The sequence below is a fragment of the Grus americana genome, chromosome 16 (genome assembly GCF_028858705.1).
Source record: "Grus americana isolate bGruAme1 chromosome 16, bGruAme1.mat, whole genome shotgun sequence".
Classification (NCBI taxonomy): Eukaryota; Metazoa; Chordata; class Aves; order Gruiformes; family Gruidae; genus Grus; species Grus americana.
The window spans coordinates 8,222,256-8,241,170 of record NC_072867.1 but is presented as its reverse complement, the minus strand read 5'-3'; the positions used below and the strand labels follow the sequence as shown (position 1 = coordinate 8,241,170).

General features: G+C 39.1%; 1 protein-coding gene across 5 annotated transcripts in view; it reads right to left on the bottom strand.

The window, feature by feature from the left end:
* The window catches only part of LOC129213989 (septin-2), a 38,071-nt gene extending 19,524 nt beyond the window's left edge, over nt 1-18,547 (bottom strand). Inside the window, exons 1-8 of one of the 5 annotated variants that reach the window (XM_054844955.1) lie at nt 18,309-18,390; nt 17,656-17,680; nt 13,051-13,102; nt 11,832-11,931; nt 10,238-10,324; nt 9,508-9,631; nt 4,577-4,711; nt 3,974-4,091 (exon numbers count right to left, since the gene is read on the bottom strand). In XM_054844955.1, coding sequence (XP_054700930.1) covers nt 3,974-4,091; nt 4,577-4,711; nt 9,508-9,631; nt 10,238-10,324; nt 11,832-11,931; nt 13,051-13,077 — 591 coding nt within the window. In that variant the 5' untranslated portion in view covers nt 13,078-13,102; nt 17,656-17,680; nt 18,309-18,390. Of the gene's footprint in view, nt 1-3,973; nt 4,092-4,576; nt 4,712-9,507; nt 9,632-10,237; nt 10,325-11,831; nt 11,932-13,050; nt 13,103-17,655; nt 17,681-18,030 lie in introns of all 5 variants that reach the window. The other 4 variants (XM_054844953.1, XM_054844952.1, XM_054844954.1 and 1 more) reach the window with 4 other exon arrangements.
* Nucleotides 18,548-18,915: the final 368 nt, after the last annotated feature.

Genomic DNA, 18,915 nt, shown 5'->3' with positions numbered 1-18,915 from the left:
GATACAATTTGCAAAATCAGATACAGCTAAACACAAACAGCAGCTCACCTGTCTGTCCACTCAGGGACAGACAGGCTCACTAACTAAATGCATTTTGTGACATTCCTAATATATGTTTCTTTGCATATGACCTTAACTAGCTTATTTTTGTATAGTGATACAGAGATAAAGATTTAAAATAAACATATCAAGATGCCATCAAGACCTTCAGGCAACAATCTGTAGCTGTATGTGGGGAACAAACATCAGAATTAGAACACTATTTGCTACGAAAGTTAGTCGCGTAACTAATAAAATATTTGTAATACAATGCGCTCTTGCAGGGCACTTTTTGAAGACTAACATATATGCACTTGACTCAACATCCAAAGTGCCAAATAACACAGGCTTAAAGATTTTTTAAAAAGCACAAAAGATAAATGCATTTTTAGAAAACATAGCAAGTATATCATTAAAAAACCCAGAAGATTTACATGGAGCACAATACAGAAGCAGACAAAACCAAAGTGAAGTTCATATGAAAAAATAAGTAAAAGCAATGAATTTGTAGAAGGGATTCATTAGTTACAGCATCAAAACCACGCAGCTCGTGTCAAAGTATATTTTTGTGTATTTAATATGTACAAAAAATTAAGACAGTGCCTATTGTCTCTTGAATCAAAAAGATAAAAGCTTATTATCCACTTAAACTGGTGGAAGTTATTCAAAATCCACTAAGAGAAAAGCCATCCATAACCAGTTTTCTTCATTGTCACTAATGTCTCAGATTAACATGTATTGCTGTATACATTCTTTTCCTAATGAAATCACTGCAGGGGTAAGCAGCTAGCATAATTCCAGGCCTCTGGCAGTTTCAGAAGGTGGTACAAGTCAATCCTCTCTTCAAAACTGAAGAGAATGCTTCTATTGCCATACTATTAAAAATATTTAAGTCAGAAATCCCATCAAATGCACTGACAAGATTTTCTTTCACTAAAGAAAGTGTGGTGGTATGAGGAGAGCATGAAGAATGCTGAGATTACACAGTAATTCCTCCAAGGGATCTTGGATGTCTCTGCAGAAAAAGGTTAACCGTGCAAACTTCCCAGATTATTATCCCCTAACGAATAGCAACTGTAACTCCACTACCAGCACATGAACCAAGCAGTAGCACTACTGCCATAGTGAACTCTTACAGTAGACAGAGTTTGGGAAAAAATGGGTGGAAGGTTTTGATGTAATCATAAAAACACTCAGAAAGCCTATGTAAGGACTTGTGTTGTCATTACTACATATATAACTGGACATTAACTTGATAATACAAACACAATCAAACTTCAAATGGACATAGTGGTCCTAATGAGCCTTCTCAGAGGATCAAGGAACCCAACAATACTATGTCGTGATGGCAACCAATAGCTACGGTATAAATAAGACTTGTCCAACCTGAGCTTGATTATTAAACAGCTGTTTAAAATAAAACAATCCTTCACACCATTACAAGTGGAATGACCAAGTATAAGCCACAGTTATTCCCATGACAGTATTTTCCTGCCAGGTATATAAACATCCCCCGCACTCACACACGTGCACACACACTGAATAAAATATGAGCCCACACCAACACAGAAAGCAATATTTTTAAAAGAAAAAAAGACATTTAGGAATAAGTGTTGCAATGAAAAGTTATATTCACACAATCACATTTAATTCAATGCATGTTGTTATTGTTTTGCAAAATGGAAGATAACTAAATTGTCACCAAATGACAATAAAAGATGCACAGCTGGGATAGGTGGAGCAGTGCTGCACTGCGATGCCTTTAAGTAGCTGCATAAAACAAGAAAGGACATTTAACCTGGCTGAGATCTCAAAGATAAAATGCAAGTGAAACAATAACGGGAAAGCCAACAACAAGGGGTGCTAGAATAATATATTACAGCTGTTAAACCTAGTGCTTTCCTGAAAGGAAAAAGAATTGCAATAAAAACAAACTGTATTTTATGGTCCTAACAATGAAACAGCATTTTGCTTCTTCAAATCTGAATTTTATTGGCCTCAGAGGATTCTGTGTTCCTAAAGATTAGCCTTCCCATGGGAAATTTAAAAAAAAGTCAAAATATTAGTTCCCCTCTCATGAAGTCATTCTTTTAAGCAGGTTTCCTTAGCAGCCTTGCATGGCACAGCTTGTGAAACTGCCTTGCATTTCTTCCCACTCAAGAGTTTTAAAAAATAACTTTGAATTCCAGAAAGACCAAACAGGAATTACTCCAAGCTGGGTTTCCTTTGCAAGCACCACAAACTGATCTTGCTGCTTAGTCCAAAGCGGCAAAACAAAAACATTTTACTTTAGATTGATGGCCAAATGGCAGAAACATCTAAAAAAACTAAGACTTCAAGCTGCGTCACCAAAGCAAGATTTTGATTCTTATTCTTGATTAGAGATTCTGTTAGCCAAGATGCTTTGAGTTAGAACAATATACAGTAGCTAGATTTTCAAAGCTTTGGAACCACATTATACATTTGACTTCGTATAAACTCAGTTTGTAGAGTGACCTTTGCCAACAGTACAAAAATAATGAAGATTTGTTTACCTGTTTCCTAACCACTCCCTCAAGCTACAGAATAAGTGCCATTCATCTCGTTATATTTAGCCAATGCGTAAATGTGGTGTCCATCTATGTAAGTCAAGACTGTTTTAAAGACTAGTTAGTTAAAAGTAATTTTGCTCATACTAGAAAGAACTAGACACAGATCAGCACCAAATATGATCAAGACAGGTTGCCTTTAAATTGATCTGTTCATCACAGGATATGTAACCTGTGATTCATCTCCAGCCTCCACAATAAACATACACCATAAACCCTCAATCTAACATCACTTACAGCATTGTACTGAAAATAAGCAATTCAAAATTTACACTGGGAAACACGTTTGCTTGCGCTACTGCCACATTTCAGCTAAAATCCAGTGTTAACAATACACAGAAGCAAATGTCAAACAGCACGTGCACTGTGCTATGCTTCACGCTAAGAGAGGCCACCAAGCAGCAGATAAAAGGAGTGCAGAAGAAAGAGTTCCAACATGATTACAGCAAGTATTAAAACCTGGTAAGAGTATGTTCCTCATCATTTCACCTAAGAACTGCTTTTGTGAAAGATGACTGTAGCTAAAACCTGTTTTCTGTCGGTTTATGTATTTGAACTGGCAAAGCAGAACATTCAGATTCCCAATGAATTATACAGTCAAATAATTAACATTCGACTTAAACACCTGCTACAAATTTTTCAACATCATTCTGCTACCAAATGCTCCATCAAAAAATAAGTACCTATGAAAACTGAGCCTGAAGTACACGGCTCAAAGATCAGATATAATTTCTTTATAAAAAGTAGCAGCTCCACAAACAATATATTTATATATTTTTTATATATATTAGCCTATCTGCCCCGCCTCTATATCAGTGTCTTAGTTTGTATCATGGGTTTTAGTTTGTATCCTGGATGCACTTATTAAGCAAGTTTCCAATTACCCCAACTTAACATTTTGCTACAAACCACGCAGCAGTTACAGTACGCAAACCAAGTTTCTTTTGGATGAAACTAAACCTAAAGATACACTCTCAGGACATACCTAATGCACTCCCATCACTAACAGGCATTCAGTCCACTGGACTAAACGAGAGTTGGTCTGAAACATCTACACTACATGTACTTCAGGATGATTTGAGCCCTCCTTACAAACCGTTTTGCTCAAAACCTGCTCTATTGGGATGCACTGCTTGCTAAGACAGATGAAGCCAAGAATGGCCAGATTCTCAGCAAGTGTAACTGGTAGAGCACATCAGACTTCAGCAAAGATTTCCCACCTCACACTTCCTGAAGATTAGGTCCTTGGCCAATATCATTCACCCCTCTTCAGTTTGAATTTACTTTATATTTGGCTTTAACATTTTACTGGTGGCATTGTTCTCAGGATCAAGTGTTAGACCTACTCTTCTCTTCAGTCTTTCTCTCTCCTTCAGCGTCAGTGTGTCAGCCTTGGCAATCACAGGAACAATGTTGACTTTTCCATGAAGAGCCTTCATGAATTCTACATCTAATGGTTTCAGCCTGCCAAAAAGGGGGTGGGGGGGGGGAGAGAGAGAGAGAGGAAAGAAAGAAAAAATGGGTGGGTTTTTATTTGGGTTGTTTTTTTTAACAGACCAAATGTATTAAAATTTTTTTTTCAAGTATCTACATAAATAGTATCTCCAGAATAAATTAAGCCAGATCACTTGCTTATCAGCTTGGTTGTGTAAAAGCTGAATTGCAATTAAAATTGTCATTATAAGATAAATTGGATATTATAAGCTCTTATGTTTCTGGGTGATAAACAACATAATACTGACTGCTTCAAAACAATATTAAATGCCAAAAAGAGGACAAAGCAGTGGAGAGCATTAATCCCCAAAGACCATTTTAATTGCACTGGCTAACTGACAACGTAGGAAGCAACTCAATTAACATTAAAGTTAAGTTTCCAGTTCAAGTAATGAACAGACTTATGAACACAATATAACACCCTAAAATACAAGAGCTCAAGAGCATTTTCTTACCCATGCCCAAAGGGAGAGATGAAGTAAAAACAGCAATGGACTCTGTTGTCTATAATGTGGCGCCTGTTTAGACCGCTCTCATCATGAAGGTATCTTTCAAACTGGTTGTCAATGTACTGGATAATTGTTTTGAAGCTGTGGTATGGGGGGGTAGAAAGAGAGGCATCTTAGATCAGCTTTAAAATAATGAAAAGAATCATGAAAAGATAAGAACAGAAGGAGGAGAATCACGCTTTTATTAAGAACATTTATGTTACAAAACATTCAGCTTCCTAGCATTGTATCTACTACTGAGGAAAAGTACTTTGATAATGCAAAAAGATATTTTCATGGCAACCACCAAGCGTCTATTTATGCCTGAAGCTACTTTCAAGTGTTGCTCTGTCCACTGGATAAAAAGTTCAAGTGCAAGCTCAGAAAAAAGCACTCAGTGCTGAGACAACACAGACAGGAACAGAAGATTGAGGATTTTTCTTCTTATTTTCTGGGGGTAGAGGGTGAGGACTTGTTTTTAAACCAGCTGACAAATGACATATCCTGGATATCCTCTTGATTTACAACCCTAACCTTAGAGCTAGGTTTCTATAGTTACCTATGAAAATTCTGGTATTCTAGTCTGTCTGAATTAAGTACAAATACATTTGCAAGTCATGCACTAAAGCATCACATGATTTATTAAGCTATTTTTGCTACCTTACAGAATCCTTTTCTGTTGGCAAAGGAAAGTAATTCCTACTTAGTTCAAGGCAATTTAAAATATGCCCTGCAAAGTAGTAAAGCAACACAAAATTTGATCATATAGATTAATCAGATACAACGAGCAGTGACTAGAGAGAGAAAAGAAAACACAATGTGTTACTAAGATTGTTTTAAGAGTTTCCAGAGCATGTAGACACCTGCAAAAAACATTAATATAAAAGGACACTTTATATTAAGTACTGCAGGGGAAAGGAAATGAACACACTGATGAAGATAAGATTAGGCAGATGATTGTCTGTCATGAACATATCTTAAACTACTTGGAGAAAAACTGAGCAGAAAGCTTAACTTGAAAAATAGTATTCCTGTGGTTGAGAAAGTACAAATTTGACTGGAGAAATTTAAGGAGGAAACAAACAAGAGAACACAAACAAAGAATTAGTAATCTGGAAAATGAACAGAGTGACGGCAAGTACTGTGACAGCCAGTGAAGTTTAACCCTGGGCTGTGTGGCTGTAATGAAGATAATGAAAGAATGATGGAAGAGATCCTGGAGGGAATTTGACTTTCCAAAGTTGAGTAAGCTGTTGGATCAAGGAGGAATACATTCATAGTGGAGCAGGTATACATACATTTATATCTTTGGAAGATTTGCACTGTTCTAAGTCATACTACAGAAGACGACACAGCAAAACGTGGAATTTATGGGGTTTTGACCTTAGTGCTGCTTAGGTCTTTAAGAACTAGCATCTTAATACCTAAATACATCAAAAAGGGACAACATGGTTTATGTTCCTGTTGATCTCAGATACTTTCTCCTCTTAGCTGGTGAAAGGTAACGAGACTGAAGACGTACAAATATTGAGACAGAAACCTAGCACAAACAATGGGAAAGCAACTATCACACATTTCTCTGGCAATGTAATTAGTTTACGTGCAGCCTTCTAGCTCTAACAGCTATAATTTTCCCTATAAATATGGCGTTAGTGTCCTGTACCTCCTGACTTCCGGGAAACACCTGGCTTATACCACTGCGCTATCATTACTTCGGAGATAGCACATCCTGTATTGTAACAGCAAACAACACAACAGTTGCATTTAAGCCCACTGGGGGAAAATGAACAATATTACCAAGCTGCCAAAAAATACAAAATACAACTTAACATAAGCCAGTAAAAAAAGAAAGTTAGCAGCAGCCAGAAAGCAGTTATCAAAGAATGACCTGCAACACTTCAACCAAGATGAGAAAAGGTGTACGATCAGCAGTATCTAATAAATTAATCTGTAAACTGTTTCCGTCAATCATCCTTGTGAGATCAGATTTGATCCCAAATCTGTGCATGAAGAAATTTTCTTCTCGCTCTCCTTAGATTCTTTCTGTCTGATGAAAGATGTTAGGTTAAGGACATACTTCTCTCACGATCCCAATATCCTTATGCATGGAAGAGACAATCTACACTTCAAACCTCCCACCATAAAGAATTTTGCTGTTCTCCAAACACACACCTAAACTGATGCCAAGAGCATTCCTAGGTGTAGTTTGATTCTAGAATACAAAACTCCAGCTAGCACTAAAGCTCCACACAGAATCTAAAAAATTATCACTACGGTTAACTGTGGTTAGCATCCACCTTTTTTTACAGGCTGCTTTAAGTATAATAGCATTTGGAAAACAAAAAATAATCTACTATAGAGAATGTGTTGTGCTAAATCTATAACAACTCGTTTCCCAATCCAACACTGTTATTCTTCCAATCCAGGAGACCCCCTGGACAAACTCCTGACAACACAAAATCCTTACTAGCACTTCTTCTGTGATGGAAAATACATAAAAATTGATCCCAGCTCCCATCCTTGAAAGTCAAACTCTAAAATTAAGCCCTTTCACCAATCCAATGACAGAAACCAAAAGCCATTAGGAAACGTACTCAGGAGAAAGATATTTGAAACAGGATCAATGATTGCTGCCTCCTAGGGACATTGTGCCAGTCTGATTTACCTCTGTTCAAAAATAACCATAGTAAAATTAATCACCCTGAAAAGCAGGTAATCTGCATGAATTCCAGCTTTCCAAAAAAAAAAAAAAAAAAAAAAAAAAAGCTTTATAAAACTTGGATCAAGATCAGCACCATCTACCGGTTAACCATAATTGCAGTAAATGCTCCTGAACACAAGCCTAAGTTCAAGAACACAAACTTGCTGCTTCCTCTGAACTAACAAGGAAGGAAGGTAATTGCACTGGGTTAGTCTTGACTGCAGTTTGAAACAAAGAGTCTATCCATCCAAGTCCCTATGACATCCTGTAAAGACAAACAGACTTTGTCAAAGTGACACGGATGGCTCAAAGTCTTTCCATGTGACATAAGTGGCACGAGAGAGAGACAATTTAAATTAACTGCAACTTTCTATTTTATAGTATGAAAGTACTATTTGTTCCCATAATGTATTTTGATGTTTAAGATCTGTCACAGAAAACCAAGTATAAACCAGTAAATTGTTCTACTGGGTCTGAATCATCATGGAATGACTCTATTTAGTAAGTCTCCAAAAAGAAAGGGGAAAAATCTGAACACGTAGGTCCCTAAGAAACATCTTAGCAGAATAAACAAAGGGCATTAGAACACAATCAACAGGAAGAGCTCTATGTAACACAATACACAGGCTGCAGAGCTCTTAGCTCCAGCGGAAGGAAGCTCTAGTCAACAGTGCACAAAATAAGCAAGACCATGCTGCGATCCAGAAAGATGCCTTAGTGTTACTCTAAAAGTTCATTTTTTTCCAACGTAAAAAAGTAGGCAAAGTGGGAGGAAGATAAAAATAAAAATCCCACTACAGCTTTACTTTCAAACTTCCATTTAGTATATTATATAAATTCACTGCCTTCGCTTTTGCTGTGTTTCTACAGTACACCACAGAAAGAAAAACTATGTCTGATAATCACGTTCTTCAAAATCCTCCAGGCAACACAGCATTCTGTCAAGAAAAGATTACAAAACATTCTATTAGCATTACAGAGGTTTATTTTATCAGCTATTTGCTTCCTTCCTGATCTTTAACTTATACTGAAGAACCCAAATCAACCAGTATGAGTTTTATGCTCCCTTTCTCTGCACAGTGACATTTTGTTTGCCTTAGGATTACTACCACCACCACAAAAAAAGTGTCAACAAAAATTAATGGCTAAGCAAAAATAAATATTGTTAGCACTTCTTAAAAGACAACCTTGTGGAAATTCAAAGTTTAGCTTCTACTTGCAATGGAATAATTCAAGCATCCTAGTAAGCACATTAATATATCTCATCTTTATTTGAAAGACATTGTCACAAGACCAGTTTTTTTTAAAGAAAAGTGCATGATGATGATGATTTGGAAATGACATTTATGAACAAACTGTTACAGACTGCCCAATTCCTTCATAGCTATTTTACCATTTTCTTTCTTCATGATCTTCATGCTAAAGTAATTACATATCTTGTACAGCGTATCTGCAGACAATTATTTCAGTCATTAAAGATTATCAGCGATATTTACACAAGAGCCAAGTAGTAACTCCATGATTAAAAAAATGCAGTTCTAACCAAATTTCTAGTAGTACATATAAAGGACAGGGAATGAATAGTACTGTCTTAAGAACAAGGAAACTGGATGGGCCAGAGGCACAGAAAGTAAAAAGACAAACAAAAAATTTCCCTCTGCCAGAATCCTGCCCTATCAGAGCAGCTATGGAGACGGAAAGTTGACAGCAGTTGTCACAGAGAACCTTACTGGAGGAAAGTCCATTAATTTTGAGGAAGAATCATAGATAGCCTAGAGAACACTAACCAAACCTTTTAAAAACATAAAAGTGGTTAGAAAACTGAAACAGAAAGTTGTACAAAGTAATACAGTTTTACTAGAGATGTGTATTTTAGGCAACAAAAATTATAAGAGAAACTTGATTTGAAAGCTCACACAAACCAAATGATCGCATCACTGATGATACGAAGATGAGCACCCAGAACATAGAAGTGCTTTGAAAATTGTGCTTAACTGCAAGGACTCAGAAAAGACCTTGAATTCAAGATAAGACTCCATTAATGTTAAGAATAATGAACCTATTGCATCCTTTTAGTACATCAAAGTTATCCAAAGATCATTAGCTGAATCACTTAAGTTCAGACAGACAAACACACTACAGGAGTGTCTGCATAAGATACAAACTCTATCAAGCAAAGCAGTATTTACACACATACCAGTCCTGGCTGTTAATGGCATCTCCATATCCTGGTGTGTCAACTACTGTTAAACGCAGTTTCACCCCTCGCTCCTCTATCTCTACTGTAGAAGCTTCAATTTGAACTGTTCTCTCTATTTTCTCTAAAATAAAATAATATATTGATTGTTATTATGCCTATCAGTTGCTGCAGAAACCCCTGCAGGAGAGAACAACAGAGGAGGAAATGCAGTCTGAAGTGTATTGTAACCTATATGACAAAAAACAAGCTAGGTAGTCAAAATTTAACACCACATTTTTGTAAATAAACAAGAAGCAATGAACAAAAAAAGGGGGGATTTACTCATGAAAATATGCAAAAATAGAATTATAATACTCAGAAGCATGCAAAATTCTTGTCAAAAGGTATTTACAGCTCTAACCAGGACTGAAGGTATTACAGGCAAAAAACATTAGAGGAAATGGGAGTTAAAGCAAAACCACATTTAGGTATATCGACACCTATAGGGTTTTGGATTGTTTTTTTTAAATAACAATTGATGAAGAACCAACGAAAGCTGAGTCTTTGAAAGGAAGTATAAATGAGAAAAATGACAGCTCAAAAAATTATAATTTGGAGGATTAAAATACATCTAGACATTGTGAAGAAAGAGTCTCATGAGTGAAGTTATCAGCATGAAGCAATGTTAACTGAAAGAACATGAAATTTCATAGGGTATGCGTTGGAGGAACTGCAAAAGCACATTTACCTGCAGCTCCAGGAATATAACGTTCTGGATAAAGATCAGTCAGGAACAGACTGTTAATTAAAGTGGATTTTCCCAAGCCAGACTCACCTACAAACAAAATAATTCAGGTTATTAAGCATATACACCTTTTATTTGAGGCTTTTTAAAGCACCTCCTCTTTCCCCAAGCTCACATTATGGAGGAAAAATAATTTGTTCATCAGGATCCACCCTAGTTTTTGAGATAAAAACATCAAAGGTTCAGCTAAGCACTTTAAAAAACACAGGAAAAACAAGCCTCTAGTGGTTTTTTAATAAATGTTACATGAAAATGCTAAGTTTAATAGATTCATAATAAAAGCTGAAAGGTCATACAGCACTGACTATAGATCTAGAGATAGGTTACTTCAGGGAAATAAAAGCTTTCCCCCCGCCATTTAAACTTACAAAACCAGGAGCTGTAACTCTCCTGCTGAAAATTTCTGAGAGCTTTAAGGTTTTCCTAAGCTAGAAATTGAACCTGGAACACTGCTAGGAGGGAGAACAAATAAAGCAATCCCAAACAGTCGAGCTTTGCACCCTTATAGTTAGGACATACACATCCTATGAAACATGAAGCAGAAAATCTTAAGAAAATTATTCAAAATTCACTTGAGAAGTTCCATAATTCTAGAACTTCAGGTCATACAAATTCTGTCCTATGTCAGAGTAATAGAGTTAAACCTGTAAATGCAATTACTAAATCTGAATTTCAAAAAGGCACTTTTTTCCTAACCCAAGGAATCAAAGGAGTCAGTCAGCATTTAGAACAACTGGCTATGTCATTTTAGATGCTACTAGCCTAATCTTAGAGATGCAGATTTATCACCACAAACTACATGAAATAAAAAATTCTACACTTATCACAAATTACCTATTTATTTTACAGACATTTTTGAACCCTCAGTCACCAAATAATCACAAAGGTTACTACAGAGCACAGGGAATAAGAAGGAAGTGTTATGCATCTCTCTTCATTTTCATTTTTCAGTAACATGTAATTCCAAGGTTAACTACTACAAAAAGGTGATAGTACTGTGGACTCCCTTTGCACTTGTGTAACACTAAACTGATTCAATGCAAGTGTAATTCAATGTGTCACTTAAAACAGCTTTGTGCCTCAAGGACTTTCCAGCAAAGACTCCTACAGGTGCTCGTTCACAGAACAGGCAAATCAAAAATTTAGTTATAATAACAGGGTAAGTCAGTATAGAACAGCAGAAAACACAAGAATAGCATCACCACTCCAACAGCAAGACATTCACTGTGTGCGTTCATGCCTTTAGTTGGGGAAGTGGGAGTCAGACAAAGATTAAGCAACTATCCCTACCATCTGATCATGAGTCAGGAACACAAGAATGTCCTCTTGGCTCAAAGTCATCATCTTTAATCACTACAAATACTCCCTCCCACCAAACATGACAAATAGTAAGAGATTTAATTGGAGAGTATATAGATGTTCAAAACTTTTTCTTCTGCATAACAGTCAATTGCTAAGTAGGAAGATACATACATCTATGTGCGAAAATTTTTTTGTTATTGTTTACCACTCAAAAATACTTAAACAAGTCACTTACCAACCACCATCAGTGTGAATTCAAAGCCCTTCTTCACAGATTTCCTATGAACCTGGTTGGGCAGATTAGCGAACCCCACATAGCCTGCTGAGTCAGAAAACTGACAGGAAAACAAAAGTTGAGTATAAATGAGATCCCCTTCCCCCTAAAAAGTTGAAACAGAGTTCTGTTAATGCTATACAATAAAGTGCAGAGGTATATAAAGCACATGGAAAAATAGAGAATGAAACAATTTTTCGCTGCTATAGCAAGGCAGACCTTGAAACAGGCCCATTTACCAAGCAGTCTGATATAAATAGAAATCTGATAAGTACCTTGGGCTATGCCATAAACAAAAGTCTCTCCTTGGATTAAAAAAATAAATAAAACTGCAAGCTTGCAAGAACACTCTATTATCAGTCTTAAGCTGTAAACATAGCTAAAAATCCCAAACATTTTAAGCTAGCAGTCAAAAGTTTGGTTTCTGCTGCTACTGTATTCTATAAAAATAAATAATGCATACACTCACATGTAGAAAAACAAGAACATTGTATAGAAATGCAGGGATTATAAAGATACATTCACAGAGAGATCTATCTTCTGCTTGTTAAGCTGTTCACCTATCTTCACAATGTTCAACTTCTAACAAAAAAAGCAGGAAAAAGAAGTGTGCCTGCATAACTTATCAGAGAGATGTGGGCTATAAAAAGGGCAGTCTGCTTTACCATCTGTTATCAATTGACTGAAAACCTAATAGGAGCCTAAACAAGAACAGCAGCCACTTGATTTAGGGACCTATGAGCTAGCTGGAACCAAATGTTTTCTTCACAGCTGAGTTCACGATGAGAACAGTTTTTATACAATGCTGTACTTCCAGTGGGGTGGGGGGGATACAGGGGAAATCACTTAAAAGGCAATTAGTTATTTGTTACCAATCCTTTTAAAAGCCACCAAGATGGGCAAAAACATTAGAAATGAAGGTTTGTCAAACGAAATTTCCTTAGGTAAAGGCATCATTCTAAATGTGTAAGCAAACACTGAATGTCTGGCAAACATCTGAGAGCCTATTACTAGAATCACATGCAAGCTCTGTTTCTACTAAACAGTTACTTTTAAGATACGCATCTCAAGCAATAAGGTATTGTTTATTCACTATTTTACCGCTTCAGTAAAGGCACAAGTATTTTCAGAAGCTGAAAAGATTCTAAACAAAATTTTGGCTGTGCAGCCATGTCTTTACCTTTACTTTTTCACCTGATTGAGACATGTTTCGTCACTCCAAGTTTCAGACACTGGAAAATAAAATCCATAGTGCACATTAGCTGTTTTAAAATGGAAAGATTTTTTAAAAACTCAAAATACTAAAATTCAGTATCCTTAAAGATTTTTCATCCATCCTGTCTTTAAAGAAGGAAAAATATGGTTTACAAATAGGTGAATGTAATCTGTTGTCCAAAAAATTATATTTGAGAATTATGACTAGATACAAAAAATATCCCGAGAACAGGAGACCTATGGGATTTCCAGGTAAAGTTTATAACATTATTTTCAGTCACTTCAAAGTACTATTGCTGAATGTGAACACTACACTGAACACTGCAGAACCTTGGCACTTGGCTAACCCACGCTGGACATGAAAATTCACCCTGATCTGAATGAAGGACTACAAAAAAGATTTGTTCTTTAGTTCCAGACACCCAGAACAGCTGGGCTTTGGCAAGCCCTTATCTTTTAGTCAAGGATGTTAGTTGTGCTATAGATTAGTTATCACAGCAATAGCAAGGCCCTTTTATTTAGAGCAGCCACAGAGCACTGACAGGAAACACAGAAGTGGCAGGAGCACTTCACAGCTTGGTTTGTTGACAACACAGCTCTTGGCCTGGGAAAGCGGGGAAGTGACCTATGCAGGCACCTGTGTGTTCAGATAGAAAAGCCTTCCTGTTGGGTAGCAGGAGTCATTCTAGCAGGATACAGTCCAGTTTCTGACACCAGCAGTTTGACAGTCAAATCTTAGCAGAGAAATACTAAGCTTTGGACTAGAGGAAAAGTCGACATTAGCATAATTGCAACTTGGAGTTGTAAAGAAAACATGTCTTCAGCTCAAACAGTATTTCATTTGCCCTGAAGCAGGTATTTCAAATCCTGGCAGCTGTGTAGACACCAGCCACCCGGTCAGCAAGGAAAGAGTTTTTTTCTCCTCCAACTACTTTTCCCCCATATCTAGTTCATTTGCTTACTAGTGATGGCCTAATACATCCATTGCCTGGAAAACAGGGAGGTCCTGATCCTAATCATCTTATGACTGCCTCTAATTGGGTATTCCTCAAATCAGCCTAGGAAACTTCCCTTAAGAATGGTTTTGAAAAAACAGAGCTTATTTTTCTTTGACCAACATGCAAGGGCTCATTCCAGTCTCCAGCCAATCAGTGTTACAGATCCCTAAAGACACTCACAGCCTCACTGACCATGTAACTCACTGCTCTGTCCACATCTTGTTTCTACGTTTGGAAACCTCTGTTGTCACCTTTGTCTATAAATTCAGTAACGTAATTCAAGAGTTTAGAAAAGTTCATAAACAGTCACTGTCTGAGAGCTGATGTAGACAGACCTTTGAGCCCATTTCTCATAGTAATGCCACATGAGAAGCCACCCACAGCAGCTGCCCATAGTTACAGGTGAGAAAGCTGCCTATAGTTAAAGGTGAGAAGGGGGAACAATTCAGATTTAAATATGTATGGCAAGTTGTCCAATTACTCTGCTTTAAACTGACAGTATAGTCACATTCATTGTAATATTACTCAAGCTACCTGATTAAAAAGCGAAGAGTCAAAACTGTCAACTGATTATGGCATATCTGGCTTCAAAATTAGCCTGTCATCTCATAAAAAACTAAACTTACAATAAATCATTCCACAAACATGACTTACAAAGCCCATTTCCTACTGGGCAAACCACATTCACCTTGTGTCTTACTCTGACCAAAAAGTTGCTGTAGCCAAAGCTGCAAGACAGCTGCCCTGATCACACTAAGACTGCAGCACATGCTTAAATGCCTGTGTACAACAAGCATCCTGTTAGTTACTTCCCGCTGTATTTTGCTAGAATAGAAATATGCTAACTAAAAGTTAGCTGGGAAAAAAACAAACAAAACCCACCCTGCTGTTCCACAACACCTAAATAAGGCACTGAGGTTCCAATGAATCCTCAGTTATTCAGCTTCAATGCATTTTGCAATTCATAATGCTGCCCTCATGAGGTTTCCTAGAAAATTATTCAACCAGCCAACTTCCCCAGATGAGCATGAGCCGCCTTTCTGAAGCTTTACTGTATCATTACAAATCAAAACCTTGTAATTAGCAAAATACCGTATGTTACATCTTCTTACAGCACCCAATAACCACAGAGCTTACAGCATTGCTTACAAGTGATAACTTGTCAATGGACCAGACTACGCTACGCATCAATGACTGCTGAAATCCTGAAGTCTGTCTGTGCAAACAGTAAAATAACGTGAAGTTGAGTGTCTGACTAATACTCTGGATAGTGCCGCATCTGGAAACTGTAATGTTTCCTTTTTCATCAGTTTTCCATAATAAAATTAAAAAAAAAACCCAAAACAACCAAAAAACAACTAAGGCAAAACAGAACATGCCATAACTGTTCCATTTTCATTAGATTTTCAAAGGAGTATTTCAATCATTATGAGACAAACAAAGTAGCACATGCAAAATATTCCAAAGAGAAAGGAAGGGATAAGATACAATTGCATTAACTTGCAAAAAGCAGTGAAGCTTTATTTGCAAATAATTGTGGGCCCCATTTAGCAGGTCTAGCAGAAAAAAGGGACACTATGCTACAGTATAGGAATGCTCAAATCGGTTTTTGAACCTCAGATAACGTAACAAAGTTTCATTTTGGATCCCTACAAATTCCTATCCTAAACAAGGGAGCAGATCACCACTAAATTCAGTTATGGTTGCCTCCTCTACAAATACAGAGGCCGGGAACATGCCACCCTACTGCTTTCTGCTAAGAAAAGTATTCCAGTGGGAGAAAGAGAGAGGGGAAGGAAAATGGGTCATTTCCTTTGTTCCTGTCAGGATGCAAGAAGTAAACTGTTAGGAACAGGCAGGCTGGGAGCTTCTTAATAGGAACTAGCACAAAGAAAACGCTATGAAAAATGTACAAAGAGTGTTTCCATATAAGGATATTAAACAACATTTTAAAATAATCACTTCAGAGTGACCTTAACAACCATCTCTACAAGCAGAACAGCCCTCCTGATTTATCAAGTGAGGCCTCTTTCTTTCCATCTGAGATTATATAACTCCAATACTTTTTAAAAAGTTTTTAATAACTTAATAAGTCTTTACTGCCTTCTCTGGTTCCTTACGTAGGTTTCCAAGTGCTGGAAATGGTCTGAACAACACTGGCATTCTGTGTTGTGTCATTTTCAGACTTAAAGCAAACAGAGAAACACCAAGAGTATCTCAGTATAATACCAATATTTGTGGTTTCTCACAAGAACAGCTACAAAACCCCACAAAGAAATGTCAGAGTCAAGTACTGAGACACATAAATAATTTTTAAAAAAGTTTAGAACATCTCCAAGTGTCTTGCATACAGAGTAGCAAGGAAGTTTTGTGAAAATTAAAAATTTCCTCACTAAATTCCAAACTGGATATAGAGGTAGTATTCAAATACAAAGCAGTTAACTTTTTTTTTTTTGGTAGCTTACGCTATCACAAGTTGTATGAATCACCCAACTCTATCAAACAACAGCAGGTCAAGCAGAGCCTGTTCCCTCTGTCATGCTTTGTTCATAGCTAGTCCTCACCTCTGGTTGGAAACCCCCTCCCAGAAGCTCCCACGGAGAAGCATCACTCCCTCCATATCAACAATCCCAGGCAATTCCATTTTCCTCATTAGAAACAGATGTTATCAGTTGAATGAATCCTCTCTTACACATTAACAATTGAATACATTTCTGCATTACACTTATTCAGGAAGATGACTGTACCACTTCCAACAAACACAGAATTTAACAGTAAATGCAACAATAAGAAACCGAGCTGTGGCACCCGCAGGTAGACCAAGCTGAGTGTACGCCACTGCTTTGTCTTTGAATTAGTATGCAGTGTTCGCAAGTTTTACAGACTTAGTTTTGATAATGTATTTGAACCAATGACACACAATATAGATTATTATTGCAAATGCCTTGCTGTTCATCAAAACTAGTCACATTTCTGTGTCCTTAAAAATTCTGTTATACTTTGGTGACGTGACAGCACACATACGCACAGCAAAGGGAGACAAGGACTAAGCAAGTAAGAGAGAAGAATCACATATGAGCACTGTTCTTAAAAGGAAAAGGTCTAAAAAAACCCAATGCATTAATCTAGAGCTCTAATCCTAAATATTTTATTTAAAGTTCCATTTCAACGTTAACATATTACTCTAGACAACTTTCTTACAGTTATTTCAGTTCATACAGTCACAGAAAGCAGATAGGCAGCAGTGATACCATTCATATTAACAATGAGTCTTAGCAATTATGTACTTCCTACCCAAGCAGCTTTAACAGTATTTTCCCAAAGTTACCATATCAGAGAAAAATACTGTAAAACAGACTTGCAAACATGAAAAACAGGGGCTTTCTTTACATTAAAAAGCAAAGCACATTAGCCACGATCAGTCACCAGGAAACAGGCAGCTCTGCCTCACACCCACAAAGCTTAACTATAATTGTGTACATACTGGCAATGCATAGCAAACAGTGCTAAGTTAGTATTTTAAATCACTTCCAAATCATGCTTAAATCCCACGATTCCGTGCAGTCTCTAACCTGCATGTGAATAATAATTTAAGACCTAAAAAAAAAAAAAGTGTAAAGCAATTATTCTGTCTGTTGCCAAGTCAGGTATGCATCATTCTGTGCAGCGGTGGGCTCTGCGTTGCTCCCGCAGCACCCCCTGGTTCCTAACAGCTGCCCACGCTCCGTGTTGCAATTTTAAAAACATCTGAGGAATGCCCACTGGAGACAGAACTTTCCCGCATCTCTGGCTACGCTATGCCGGGCAGACCCCAGCAGCACAGAGGCCTGGTCCCCATCTCAAGAGCAAGGCGTGCTCTTGAGTGCTCAAACGGGTGCGTGAAACGGCCCGAGACCCGGCTGGGGGGTTTCTCGGGTTCTGTCCCGACACGCTTCTCTCCTCCTCACACATCATCTTCAGAAACCGCGCCCCGGGCAGAGGAGGAAGGCCGGAGTCAGGCCGCTGGGCCCGTGCGCGGAGCACACACCGCCACCGCCGCGGGCGAGTTCCGGGACCGAGCCGGGCCGGGCCGAGCCCGTACCGCCGCCCCGCTGGCGGCTGCAGGCAGGGCCGAGCCCGGCCCAGCCACGAAACGCGGGCACCGGCCAGGCGGAGCGGTGTGTGGAGCGGTGTGCGGGGCGGAGGCGCCCGCCGGAGGACCCAGCCCGGCCCCCCCAGTGCTTACCTGAGCCCGCGGCCGCTTCCGCCTGTGCCCTGGCTGCCAGGCCCCAATCCGCCACCTCCCCCGCGGAGCCCTCCCGCATCCCACACGCCACCGCGGCCGAGCACCTACCTGCCTTCCGCACGACTCTATGGTCTAGGCCGCTTCCCAGGCTAGCAAAGAGGCGCGGCTCTGGGACGAGCGAGAGGAGGGATAGAGCGTCGCCCGCCCGCTTGCCTGAGTGGCAGCGGGGGGAGCCGGCCCGTGCCGCGCGGGCGGGTCGTGAGGCGTTGCCATGGCGACCTTCCCCCCCCCTAGGGGCCGCCGTCCCGGTCGGGATGGCGAGACGCGGTGTGGGAGCCGTGACGACACGCGTGGGTCCGGCACAGGGCCGCCGGGAGGGGGAACGGCTCAGCGGCGGGCACTTTTCTGTCGGGCCGTCCCGTAGCTGGGTTCCTAACAGCGAGCGCGGTCCCGGTGGGACGGGCTTGAAACCCCCCGTGCGGGGATGGGCGAGCGCCTGCCCTCCCCAAGGATCCCGGCCGCGCTCGCCGGCCCCTCGTTCCCTCAGGAGGGAGCGGTGCCGCCGCACTGCAGCCTGCCGATGTCCCCGGGCATTCTGCACCCAGCA